The 12576-nt window shown below is 40.7% G+C and overlaps 2 protein-coding genes across 2 annotated transcripts; both read right to left on the bottom strand.

The window, feature by feature from the left end:
* Positions 1-238: 238 nt before the first annotated feature.
* Positions 239-3526, bottom strand: LOC133648046 (zinc finger and BTB domain-containing protein 5-like). The gene has a single exon (XM_062043824.1). It carries the CDS (start codon positions 3036-3038, stop codon positions 1248-1250), a length of 1791 nt encoding a protein of 596 aa, XP_061899808.1. The 5' UTR covers positions 3039-3526; the 3' UTR covers positions 239-1247.
* Positions 3527-4132: 606 nt separating this feature from the next.
* On the bottom strand, positions 4133-8773 carry tomm5 (translocase of outer mitochondrial membrane 5 homolog (yeast)). The gene is made up of 2 exons (XM_062043825.1): positions 8538-8773; positions 4133-4509 (listed from the first exon to the last, which is right to left on the bottom strand). Exons 1-2 carry the CDS (start codon positions 8656-8658, stop codon positions 4475-4477), a joined length of 156 nt encoding a protein of 51 aa, XP_061899809.1. The 5' UTR covers positions 8659-8773; the 3' UTR covers positions 4133-4474.
* Positions 8774-12576: the final 3803 nt, after the last annotated feature.

Raw genomic sequence — 12576 nt, forward strand, 5'->3', positions numbered from 1 at the left:
CCCAGCAAAATCCCACGGGAAGTGGGGGAGAAAAGTGAGAAAAGTTGTCAAAATGTTCCAAAAATGTTCCAATGACCTACCCAGGTTTTTTTATATGTCCAAAACATGCTTGAAACTGAAAGTACTTTTTTAAAAGTAATCATTTATTATTTCAAGCATGAAAAAAAATCATGACTTTGACACAATTGTGTCTCATAATTAAAACAGATGACAGCCAAATGGACTTTTGCTGTTTTATTTTCAATGCAACAATAGAAAATATGTACTCATATAGTAGTGCACTTGTTACTAGTGAGAATATACTTATTTTAAGGTATTTTTGGGTTCATTAAGGTTAGCTAATTTGACTTGTTTTGCAAAGTCTTGACAAGCCAAATTTTATTGTTCTATTGGCAGATAATTTTGCTTAGTTCAAATAAAATACCCCTCATTTTTGTACTTTTTTTCTTGTTTTTGAACACTGACTTTTTGCAGTGTACAAAATGAAATGAGGATTGGAAAATACTATTTTCAGTGAATTGTAAACTTTCATTTGATATATAGTATTTCACTAAAGAGCACACCCCCACATTTCAGCAATCATCTTCTCAAGGGACTATACAGTAGAAATGAACCTTGGATACACTTTAGAGTAGTCAGTGTACAGTTTGCATAGCAGTAATATGTCCAAATGGTGTCATTATTAAATGTGGGTGCCATTGTTGTGTAGTACTGCCTTAAGTTGTTACTATGTGTCCTTTTCCACTCTATGATGACATCACTGGTGCACTCATCTACCTTCCCACAGATTAAAGATGGCCCCCAAGTGTTCAATTAGGCTCATGTCTGAAGACAAACTTGGCTCTTCCATCACTTTCCCCCGAGAGAGAGGTGATCTTGCTCTGCTTCACAATGTCACAGTGCAGCACTCATGCAACCCCAGATCATGATTCTACCACCACCATTTGCACATATACATATATGTGTGTGTGTGTATATATATATATATATATATATATATATATATATATATATATATATACAGACCCCCAGACACATTTTTTTCTATAAATTTGTCCCCCCGAGTCAAAATAATTGCTCTGGCCTGCTTTAAGGTGCATCCAAGTTCAATCTTAGTGTTGTCCCTTGGGACGCTGCAAGTAATACAAATGTTTGCGCCAATTGTCGAGGAGTGCTCGCTTTTGTGAGATACTTTATGAGTGAAAACACATTTTGTGGATATCCACATGCAGTGACATCACAGCTTCTCAGGGTAGAGCGTCTGGGAAAGAATGCTCGTCCTTCCAGTTCACGCAGGAGGAATTCTTGGAGTGTTTGTACAAATGAGACGACTGGCTGAAGCGTTTCCCACATTTTGGACAAGGATAAGGCTTTTCTCCCGTGTGGACGCGAATATGTTTCTTACAATCCGTCAGGTTCATGAATGTCTTGGAGCAGATCTTGCAGGCGTACTTCTTCTCCCCTTCCACCAGGAGCACGTTGTCTTCGGCCGCCGCCTTTTTGCACTTGGAGAGCACGTCCTCCGACGCTCTGGTCAGAGGTGCTCTGTCATCTGCTGCGGGGCCGGAGGACAAGGCTGCGGAGGACAAGGTTGCGGAGGACAAGGCTGCGGAGGACAAGGCTGCGGAGGACAAGGCTGCGGAGGACAAGGCTGCGGAGGACAAGGCTGCGGAGGACAAGGCTGCGGAGGACAAGGCTGCGGAGGACAAGGCTGCGGAGGACAAGGCTGCGGAGGACAAGGCTGCGGAGGGATCCGCGTCTGACTCGGGCAACACTTTGGGGGCGATGCGGCGGAAGGTCGTTCCGCTCGAGGCCGCGCGTCCTTTGGGGGCCTCCAGACTGAGGAACCCTGTCAAGGAGTTGTGCGCAGGCCGGAGGATGAGCGTGTCGCTAAAACCCGGACTCTGTGTCGGGAGTATTTGTTCCAAAGGGACGGACGTTAAAAGCAAGGTCGCGTCCGGGGCTTGAGCCGAGGTGTTGGGACCCCGTTGTCCCGCAGCATCACTGGCGGCGGCTGCTGCAGTGGCGGCTGCTGCGAGACTTGCAAAACCCTCTTCTTGGTCCATAGCTGCTGTCTCGCCCTCATGACCAGGGTTTAGGAAGCAGGACAGGGCCAACTCAGACAGGCTGTCAATGCCCTCGTCTTCAAACCCAGCATCCCTTCCAGCCAGATCTGAGCAGAGGTGTGTTTGTAAACCGCCCACGTCGCCACCTGCCAGACTGCTTATTTGCTCCTGTAAATCGCCACAATCTTCTGCAAGAGAGCGATCAGAAGAGGAAGTGGTCATAGTCTCTTTCTTTACCTCTACTGTCTCCATCTTGGGCTCTCCTCCGCCTTCCTCCCCCAGTTTCACTTTCACTCCACTTGCACTGCTGTCCGACTGACTCGGCAGCTGGATCTCCTCCATATCTAACGACATGGTCGCTCCGTATTTCTCCTCCACCTCATCTGGTCGTCCCTCCCAGATTTTGGCTTCCTCGTTGATAACCTCGTCCTCATCTCCAGGCATTCCGCAGGTCCTCTTCCTGTCGCCTAACCTCTCCTCATGAGGCTTTCTCTTGTGCTTTGAGGACTCGTCACCAGACTGGCTCACCACCACCACGCCGCCCTCGTCGAGCACTTCCACAGACCTCCAGCCTTTGGGCGCCGAAGTCGGGAAGTTTTTTCTGGACAGGTGCAGCTTGCAAGCCTTTACCACGGCGTTAAGGTGCAGGTGCGAGGCGGCCAACAGCACGTCCATCACGTTGGAGGCCCCGAGCGACAAGGTGGACGTGTAGATCATGTCGAGCAGCGTGGAGAAGGCCTCCGGGGTCACCACCTCCGGGTCGATGACCATCACACCGGGACCTCCACCGCCAGCATCCTCGCCCGAGCCGAGAAGGGCCTTGAAGTGGGAGCTGCCGGCCGCTAGGATGGCGCGGTGAGCGTGGAACTTGTGGCCGCCCACCTCCACCACGCAGTCGCACAGCTGAGCGTGGAGCCGCTGGAGGTTCAGCTGCTGGAAAATGTTCTGGAAGTGACCTGGGAAGTCCATCATCTAGCATCTAAAAGGCATCACAATAGCAAACTGGAATGGGATCAAGAGTTGGCAACACTAAATGGTCCCTATTGTGTGAATGTTGTCTATCTGTGTTGGCCCTGCCATGAGGTGGCGATTTGTCCAGGGTGTACGCACCGCCTTCCGCCCATGTGCAGCTGAGATAGGCTCCAGCACCCCCCGCCACCCCAAAAGGGACAAGCGGTAAGAAAATGGATGGATGGAAGAGTAACTCCAGTCTGACCTTCATTCAAAATGATCACGTCGTCAACCGACGCTCTTGCAGATGCTCCGAGTCTGGAGGATGGCCGGGCTTCGAAACACAACCACAAACTCGCTCTTCAACACGTACATGGATCCACTAGTCTGCAAAAATGAAACGTTCATTGCCGTCAAAGCTCGACGATGTCCAAAAAGGAATGAGGTTTTGTTGTCTGAGCGTTAGAGCCTCCATTAGTATAATCCAGCACTGTAGCGCAACATCGCCCCCAAGTGGCCATCCTGTGGAAGTGCAACACGTCAACAAAGGCTCACAATATTTATTGTCTTCAAAATGATGGATCGCAAAAGTGTTTGAACTGCACGGTCTCCATCTTGACCCTGTTACTATTTTATACTTTCCGGCGGTGCTAATCTTTACAAAAATATCAGTCTGATATTTGTAAAGGTGCACTTCTGGATTACATGGGAACTTATTGTGGCCCATAATTACGTAACGTATGAAGTTTACAGTTGCATTATAGACTTGTTTGATTCTCACGTACAGATATAGCCATCCATCCATTTCTTACCGCTTGTCCCTTATCTCAGCCTATCCCAGCTGCATTTGGGCGGAAGGCGGGGTACACCCTGGACAAGTCGCCACCTCATCGCAGGGCCAACACAGATAGACACACAACATTCACACACTAGGGACCATTTAGTGTTGCCAATTAACTTATCCCCAGGTGCATGTCTTTGGAGGTGGGAGGGGCCTATATTATCTATCAATCAATCAATGTTTACATATATATAGCCCTGAATCACAAGTGTCTCAAAGGGCTGCACAAGAAAAAACTCAACCCAATGGGATGACAATGAGAATTAAATGCATATCAAGTATTTGTATGGTTTACTGTTAAACAACAACAACAACAAAATCATAGCACAAATCGAACACCAGATAAGTTAATCATCACTTTTAATCCTGCGAACCTATCTTCCACTAAACAACTTCCGTAATGACCATTCATACAATAACAAGCTGTATTCAACACAAGAAAAGCAGGCTAACGTGGTACTGTACATAGCATTAGTACATTAAGTAGTAAAGATGGACAGATGTTGGTCATCCTCTGTAGTGAGGGCTCCAGCAACCTCCTGGTGGTGGTGGTGGTGGTGGTCCTCACAGCCCTCTGACACAGTGGAGATCCTCAGGGTGGACCAAAGAAGACATCTCATATACTGTCCAACTTCTTCAGGACATATGGAGCTGTGAATGCATAATATGTATTATTAGTAGTACGTATCTCTACTACTTTATGCAGCCCAGGCATGTCAAACGTGTTTTCATTGAGGGCCACATCGCAGTTATGGTTGCTCTCAGAGGGCCGCTTCTAATAGTGAATAGCATATCAATATAAATGTATACCTGTACAATACATGTATATAATTACCTATGCATTTGATTATTAGAATCTTTTTTTACATACACTGTTAAAAAAAAATCTCCAGATTTTACTGAAAAAAACTGCCAGCTCAGTCTCCAGAATTTTACCAGTTTTAGATTTAAAAAAATAATACATATGTTTGTTTTTTTACAATAAAATTCATGCAACAGAGCAGCCAGTTTTTCCAAAATAAAACCTACATTTGTTGTTTTTATAGTGTGTTAATGTACACTACCGTTCAAAAGTTTGTGGTCACCCAAACAATTTTGTGTTTGAGCCTTCATTTGTAAGAACAAGAATAGACTGTGGAGTTTCAGATGAAAGTTCTCTTTTTCTGGCCATTTTGAGCGTTTAATTGACCCCACAAATGTGATGCTCCAGAAACTCAATCTGCTCCAAGGAAGGTCAGTTTTGTAGCTTCTGTAACGAGCTAAAGTGTTTTCAGATGTGTGAACATGATTGCACAAGGCTTTTCTAATCATCAATTAGCCTTCTGAGCCAATGAGCAAACACATTGTACCATTAGAACACTGGAGTGATAGTTGCTGGAAATGGGCCTCTATACACCTATGTAGATATTGCACCAAAAAGCAGACATTTGCAGCTAGAATAGTCATTTAGCACATTAGCAATGTATAGAGTGTATTTCTTTAAAGTTAAGACTAGTTTAAAGTTATCTTCATTGAAAAGTACAGTGCTTTTCCTTCAAAAATAAGGACATTTACATGTGACCCCAAACTTTTGAACGCTAGTGTATATGGAAAAACGGTACAAAAGTTTTTTGTACAATAAAAAAATGGCAGCTCAATCCCCAGAATTTTACCTAAAAGTCATTTTTACAGTGTACAATTTGATGGGTAACTTACAATTAAAATACAAGTTAAGCATATATTGAAGTATTCATTTTTATTTAAAAAAATGTTTTCCCGGAATGTAATATTTTGCTGCATTATTAGATACAATTAAAGTTCAAACGATATGAAATTGCATGCAGTACATGTTATTTTTAAATATCAAAACGGAAAGAACAAAATAGCTTTAGTAAGAAAAGATAAAGTACTTATTTCCAGGCTTTCACGGGCCACATAAAACTAAACTAAACTTCTCACCTACTTTTTACCCTCTTTCCATTTTGTCGGTTTCCCCCCCCCCCTGGTCGACCAAAACACCTCCATCTTGTTAGGAGGAGCGCCATGACTTTAGAGGCGGAATTTTCAAGAAATGTGTCCGAGACAAAAGGAGCTACTATGGGACACAATCATGGCAAAGAACGTCGCACCCCCCTCTTGATTGACATATTTTACAATCAAACGAAACGCAACAAAAATGCAACAAACAGCGAAATATGAACGCAAAAAAACCACAGCCTACAATCTGATATATTTGATATATCACTAAGTGATATATAATAAATATATATTATAAATAAATAAATCCTTTATTTATTGAATCAAAAAGACTGAAATTCCACCACATAGTGAATTTGCAAACAGCTAAAATGATACACAAAGTAAACTATAACCTGCTAGCCATGAATGTACAACAATTCTTCTCAAAAAAAGAGGAGAAATATAATCTTAGAGAAAAGTGTAATTTAAAACATTTGTAGGCACGTACAACACTTAAGACCTTCAGTATGTGGAATTAAATGATGGAATGGATGAAGCAAAGCAATCCAACAATGTACTAATATGATACACTTCAAGAAACTCTTCAAACTTAAAGTGTTTACAAAGTACAAAGAAGAAGAACCATGACAAACATTCTCAATTTATTCCATCCAACCATTCATTCATTCTCAAAATAATCTTACTTATCTCACCATATGAAATATGACTTACTTCACCAATTATTATTGATTTATTTATTTGTATTGTGATTACTTATGGAGTATATTGTGCAGGAAGCGAACAAAAGTTTTAGCAACTGTTATGTGAAAGAAAAGGGGTGGGATTAAATAAGCTGTGCTTCTTCCTACTCCTTTTCGAACATGTTGAAAAGAGAAACTGGAAATTGTGATGTATCATGTTGTATGCATGCATGTGTGATGTATCATGTTGTATGCATGCATGTGTGATGTATCATGTTGTATGCATGCATGTGTGATGTATCATGTTGTATGCATGCATGTGTGATGTATCATGTTGTATGCATGCATGTGTGATGTATCATGTTGTATGCATGCATGTGTGATGTATCATGTTGTATGCATGCATGTGTGATGTATCATGTTGTATGCGTGCATGTGTGATGTATCATGTTGTATGCGTGCATGTGTGATGTATCATGTTGTATGCATGCATGTGTGATGTATCATGTTGTATGCATGCATGTGTGATGTATCATGTTGTATGCATGCATGTGTGATGTATCATGTTGTATGCATGCATGTGTGATGTATCATGTTGTATGCATGCATGTGTGATGTATCATGTTGTATGCATGCATGTGTGATGTATCATGTTGTATGCATGCATGTGTGATGCATCATGTTGTATGCATGCATGTGTGATGTATCATGTTGTATGCATGCATGTGTGATGTATCATGTTGTATGCATGCATGTGTGATGTATCATGTTGTATGCATGCATGTGTGATGCATCATGTTGTATGCATGCATGTGTGATGTATCATGTTGTATGCATGCATGTGTGATGTATCATGTTGTATGCATGCATGTGTGATGTATCATGTTGTATGCTTGCATGGTCCAAATAAACTCAAACTCAAAAAAAAAGTTTTACAACTTTGTTGTAAAAATCTCCTTCCGCGTCTGTCCCTGACACCCGCATTTCAAATAGATTACCATAGTAATTAATTAGATTACCATAGTAACTCAATAGATTACCATAGTATCTAATTAGATTACCATAGTAACTAATGAGATGACCATAGTAACTAATTAGATTACCATAGTAACTAATGTGATTACCATTGTATCGTGTAACTAATGAGATTGCCATAGTAACTAATTAGATTACCATAGTACTAATGAGATGACCATAGCAACTAATGAGATGACCATAGTAACTAATGAGATGACCATAGTAACTAATTAGATGACCATAGTAACTAATTAGATGACCATAGTGACTAATTAAATTACCATAGTAACTAATGAGATGACCATAGTAACTAATTAGATGACCATAGTAACTAATGAATGACCATAGTAACTAATTAGATGACCATAGTAACTAATGAGATGACCATAGTAACTAATTAGATGACCATAGTAACTAATGAGATGACCATAGTAACTAATTAGATGACCATAGTAACTAATTAGATGACCATAGTGACTAATTAAATTACCATAGTAACTAATGAGATGACCATAGTAACTAATTAGATGACCATAGTAACTAATGAGATGACCATACTAACTAATGAGATGACCATAGTAACTAATTAGATGACCATAGTAACTAATGAGATGACCATAGTAACTAATTAGATGACCATAGTAACTAATTAGATTACCATAGTAACTAATTAGATGACCATAGTAACTAGTATATCATGCAAAAGCGCAGATTCCAACCATTGAAATACTTAGTATAGTTGAAGATTTACGGCCATTAGAAAACATGAGTGCACATCATAATGGCAGCTACACTTTACATCTTAAAGATATAAAAAAATAATTTGGGAATGTCCGGCGGGCCAGATTGAAAAGCTTAACGGCGGCCCCCGGGCCTTAATTTGCCCATGTCTGGTTTAGACCAACCTTAACAAATCGCAATATACTAACAATTTCCGTACTTAAATGCATGAAGATAATAGAGTTTGTATCAAAGTTGAGAGTTGTAATGTACATAGTTCTGTGCTACGTCCTCTGTACTCACTGGCTCGAAGGAGGGCAGCGTAAATAAGAAAGTTTCGTAACGATGAAATGACGTCCTGTCGCATTTTCTTCTTCATTTCCTCTGGGTCCATTTTAGGACCGAGTCCTTCCAATTTGAACATGATTAATGTGAGTTTTCGTTCAACGTGAGCTTGATTGTACGTTTTTTTTTTTTTAGCGTGGAAGAAAGTACATGACCCGGAAGTTACACCGGAAGTAGTCGGGATCAAGGATGGCGGCTCTGGAGGGACAAAATGCATGTAAGCATGACCATAGTGCCATCTATGGTCATTATGGGAATTACTGTACATTTAAGCAAACACTTATACCTGTACATGTATTGGTGCGTCATTTTCAGATTGGAGTTGAAATCAATCAATCAATCTTTATTTCAGACCTTAAGATCCATCCATCCATCCATTTTCTACCGCTTGTCCCTTTTGGGATCCATTACACACATAAAAACACAATACAAAACATTAAAAACCAAACAATAACACATTAAAAAACAAAACAATAAAACATTAAAAACAAAACAATAAATCATAACAAAACAATAAAACATAAACACAACAATAAAACATAAATGAATTAAGCTAGAATAACAATTTCTATAAATGCATGTAAGCATTACCATAGTGCCATCCATGGGTATTATGGGAATTACTGTACATTTAAGCAAACACGTATATGTATTGATGCGTCATTTTCAGAACTTGGACAAACATTTTAAGAGTTTGGAGTTGAAATCAATCAATCTTTATTGCAGACCTTAAGATCCATTACTCACATAAAAACACAATGCAAAACATTAAAAACAAAACAATAACACATTAAAAACAAAACAATAAAACATTAAAAACTAAACAATAAACCATAACAAAACAATAAAACATAAACAAAACAATAAAACATAAGTGAATTAAGCTATAAGAATAACAACTTCCATCCATCCATCCATCCATCCATCTTCTTCCGCTTATCCGAGGTCGGGTCGCGGGGGCAGCAGCCTAAGTAGGGAAGCCCATACTTCCCTCTCCCCAGCCACTTGGTCCAGCTCCTCCCGGGGGATCCCGAGGCGTTCCCAGGCCAGCCGGGAGACATAGTCTTCCCAACGTGTCCTGGGTCTTCCCCGTGGCCTCCTACCAGTCGGACGTGCCCTAAACACCTCCCTAGGGAGGCGTTTGGGTGGCATCCTGACCAGATGCCCGAACCACCTCATCTGGCTCCTCTCCATGTGGAGGAGCAGCGGCTCTACTGTGAGCCCTGCCGCCCGGCGGAGGAAACTCATTTAAGCCGCTTGTACCCGTGATCTTGTCCTTTCGGTCATAACCCAAAGCTCATGACCATAGGTGGGGATGGGAACGTAGATCGACCGGTAAATTGAGAGCTTTGCCTTCCGGCTCAGCTCCTTCTTCACCACAACGCCGCACCGATCCGCCTGTCGATCTCACCACCCACTCTTCCCTCACTCGTGAACAAGACTCCCAGGTACTTGAACTCCCCTACTTGGGGCAGGGTCTCCTCCCCAACACGGAGATGGCACTCCACCTTCTTCCGGGCGAGAACCATGGACTCGGACTTGGAGATGCTGATTCCCATCCTAGTCGAATAACACCTTATATAAATAAAATTGTGTTTTTCTTTGTAATCAGAAAAGTTCACAGAAGCGGTACAGTAAAACAGAACTGTGTGTATGTAGCCAGCGTAGCCAAACCGGATCAAACAATGGTACATAAACAAAACAAAAGACAGAAAAGACAAAAAATAAATAAAAATTGAAATATATATTTTAAAAACTAATGGAAAAAAAGAGCAAAGGCTAAGCAAATTACAATCAATGAGTATAACAATGCATAAATATAAATACAAAAAAACATGCGTAACTGGAATTTTGGTCTACAGCCGCTTTAACATTACACACGGTTTGAACATGGGAACATAAAACACTGTACTTTAATCAAGTAATTATTTGGCGTGGTGGTACACATACCATAGGGTTGGGGGCGTGGTTGTGGGGTTGAGGCGCAGGCAGTATACCCCTTCCCCTTCGAGCTGTCCTGGATGAAATGAAATTATTTTTTTCTAATCATTTTGGAATTGCAAGCGTATTTCTTCTTCTTACTCGTCGTCGCCATGTCTCTTCTTCGTTCTTCTGCTTCGTCTCCTTCTTGTTGTGTGTGCAGTTGTGCACTGAGCTCCAAAAGCCGTAGATGTTATTGTAGCGTCCCGGAAGAGTTAGTGCTGCAAGGGGTTCTGGGTATTTGTTCTGTTGTGTTTATGTTGTGTTACGATGTGGATGTTCTCCCGAAATGTGTTTGTCATTCTTGTTTGGTGTGGGTTCACAGTGTGGCGCATATTTGTAACAGTGTTAAAGTTGTTTATACGACTACCCTCAGTGTGACCTGTATGGCTGTTGATCAAGTATGCCTTGCATTCACTTGTGTGTGTGTATGTGTGTGCTTGAAATTAACGTTATCATTAAACCAGTTAAAAGATCATACAACGTGTCAGCATTTCTTGACATCTTCGAGTAAAGATCATTGTTAAACCCGTCCAACGCTACATTATTATGTGACTGGGCCGGTACGCTGTTTAGGAAAAGCAGACGCCTGGACAGTACGCGGCTGTTAAGGGGTGAAGGTTTCAGGTGAGAGAGGACGCTAAAGGCAGTGCCTTTAAGGCACACCCCCAATATTGTTGTCCGGGTGGAAAGCGGGAGAAATTCGGGAGAATGGTTGCCCTGGGAGATTTTTGGGAGAAGCATTGAAATTCAGGAGTCTCCCGGGAAAATCGGGAGGGTTGGCAAGTATGGATTAGGGGTCCCAGTGTTTCCCATAAACTGCCAAGATACCTGTGGCGGTGGGGGCGTGGCTATGGGCGTGGTCAACATGACATCGTCGAGTAATTTGCATAATTTACTATAATGATATGATTTTCTCTAAAAATGCTCAAAAAATATATACTTACTAATTAATAATAACAGTTTTGTTTTAAACGTCCATCCATCCATCTATTTTACAATATAATTACAACACTTTATGTAAATATTTATATACAGATTTGAACAATAAGTTATTCACTGAAATGTATTTTTTAATTGTGGTTCTTACAAAAAATATATCTTATAAAATATAAAAGCTAAAATGTCTCTTAAAGCTCTGCCCCTTTAATTAGTGCATACTAAATAATTTAACTTTAGCCTACTACTACAAGCATATTATTTACCAGCAACATAAAGTGAAACAGAGGCAGAGGTGTCCTGCCACAGTCAGTAACAAATAAACAGAAAACAGTAGTGGTCAAATACAAATAAGGCAACAAGAGAAGTATCTTACACTTCTCTTTTGTAAAGTAAATGTGAACAGCCTGTATGGGCATCTACATCAACTATATGATTTGCCTGAGAAGCTGGACAGGACAACAACAAAAAAAAAGAAATAATAATTTATTTTTATTTTAATTTTTTTAAAATTTGTGGCGGACGTAATTCTTTCGTGGCGGGCCGCCACAAATAAATGAATGTGTGGGAAACACTGGGTCCTATTTTATTGTAAATCTAATCAAGTTTTCTAATAATGTTAATTTTCATTTGCATTTGAATGTCAGAACGTGCAAAAGAAAACATTATTAGTAAACAGGTAGTTCTAACTCAGAGTAATTTATGATTTAAAGAAAAGGGGTGGGATTAAATAAGTGCAAACTTCTTCTCACTCCTTTTCAAATATGTAAAAAAAAAAAATTGCTCATTTTGTTATTTTGTTTTCGTTTTTTATTCTCCATTGATTTCATTGTCTTATAATGGCTGTTAAGGCTATAGCACTGTTGGAGCAGTTTGCATATTTGAAATAAAAATATATCAAATCAAATCAAACACGTGCAGAATATAATAATAACAAAAACAAAGTGGCGCATAATCAACAGAAATAATTCACAAAGCATACAATGATGATGTTCATATTACGTGGGTGTTTGACGCCGTCTGACCTTGCAAAGGGAGGGGCGTGGCTTCCAGTGGGCAGACGGCAGAAGAGGGGCGG

This window comes from Entelurus aequoreus, linkage group LG04 (genome assembly GCF_033978785.1).
Source record: "Entelurus aequoreus isolate RoL-2023_Sb linkage group LG04, RoL_Eaeq_v1.1, whole genome shotgun sequence".
NCBI classification, from domain to species: Eukaryota; Metazoa; Chordata; class Actinopteri; order Syngnathiformes; family Syngnathidae; genus Entelurus; species Entelurus aequoreus.

Bases quoted from the DNA above. Each gene is read 5' to 3' on its own strand.
- tomm5 (XM_062043825.1), bottom strand. From the start codon at position 8,658: ATGTTCAAATTGGAAGGACTCGGTCCTAAAATGGACCCAGAGGAAATG. The intron at 4,510-8,537 runs GTGAGTACAGAG...ATGCATTCACAG, and splicing joins CGCTGCCCTCCTTCGAGCCA to CTCCATATGTCCTGAAGAAG.
- LOC133648046 (XM_062043824.1), bottom strand. From the start codon at position 3,038: ATGATGGACTTCCCAGGTCACTTCCAGAACATTTTCCAGCAGCTGAAC.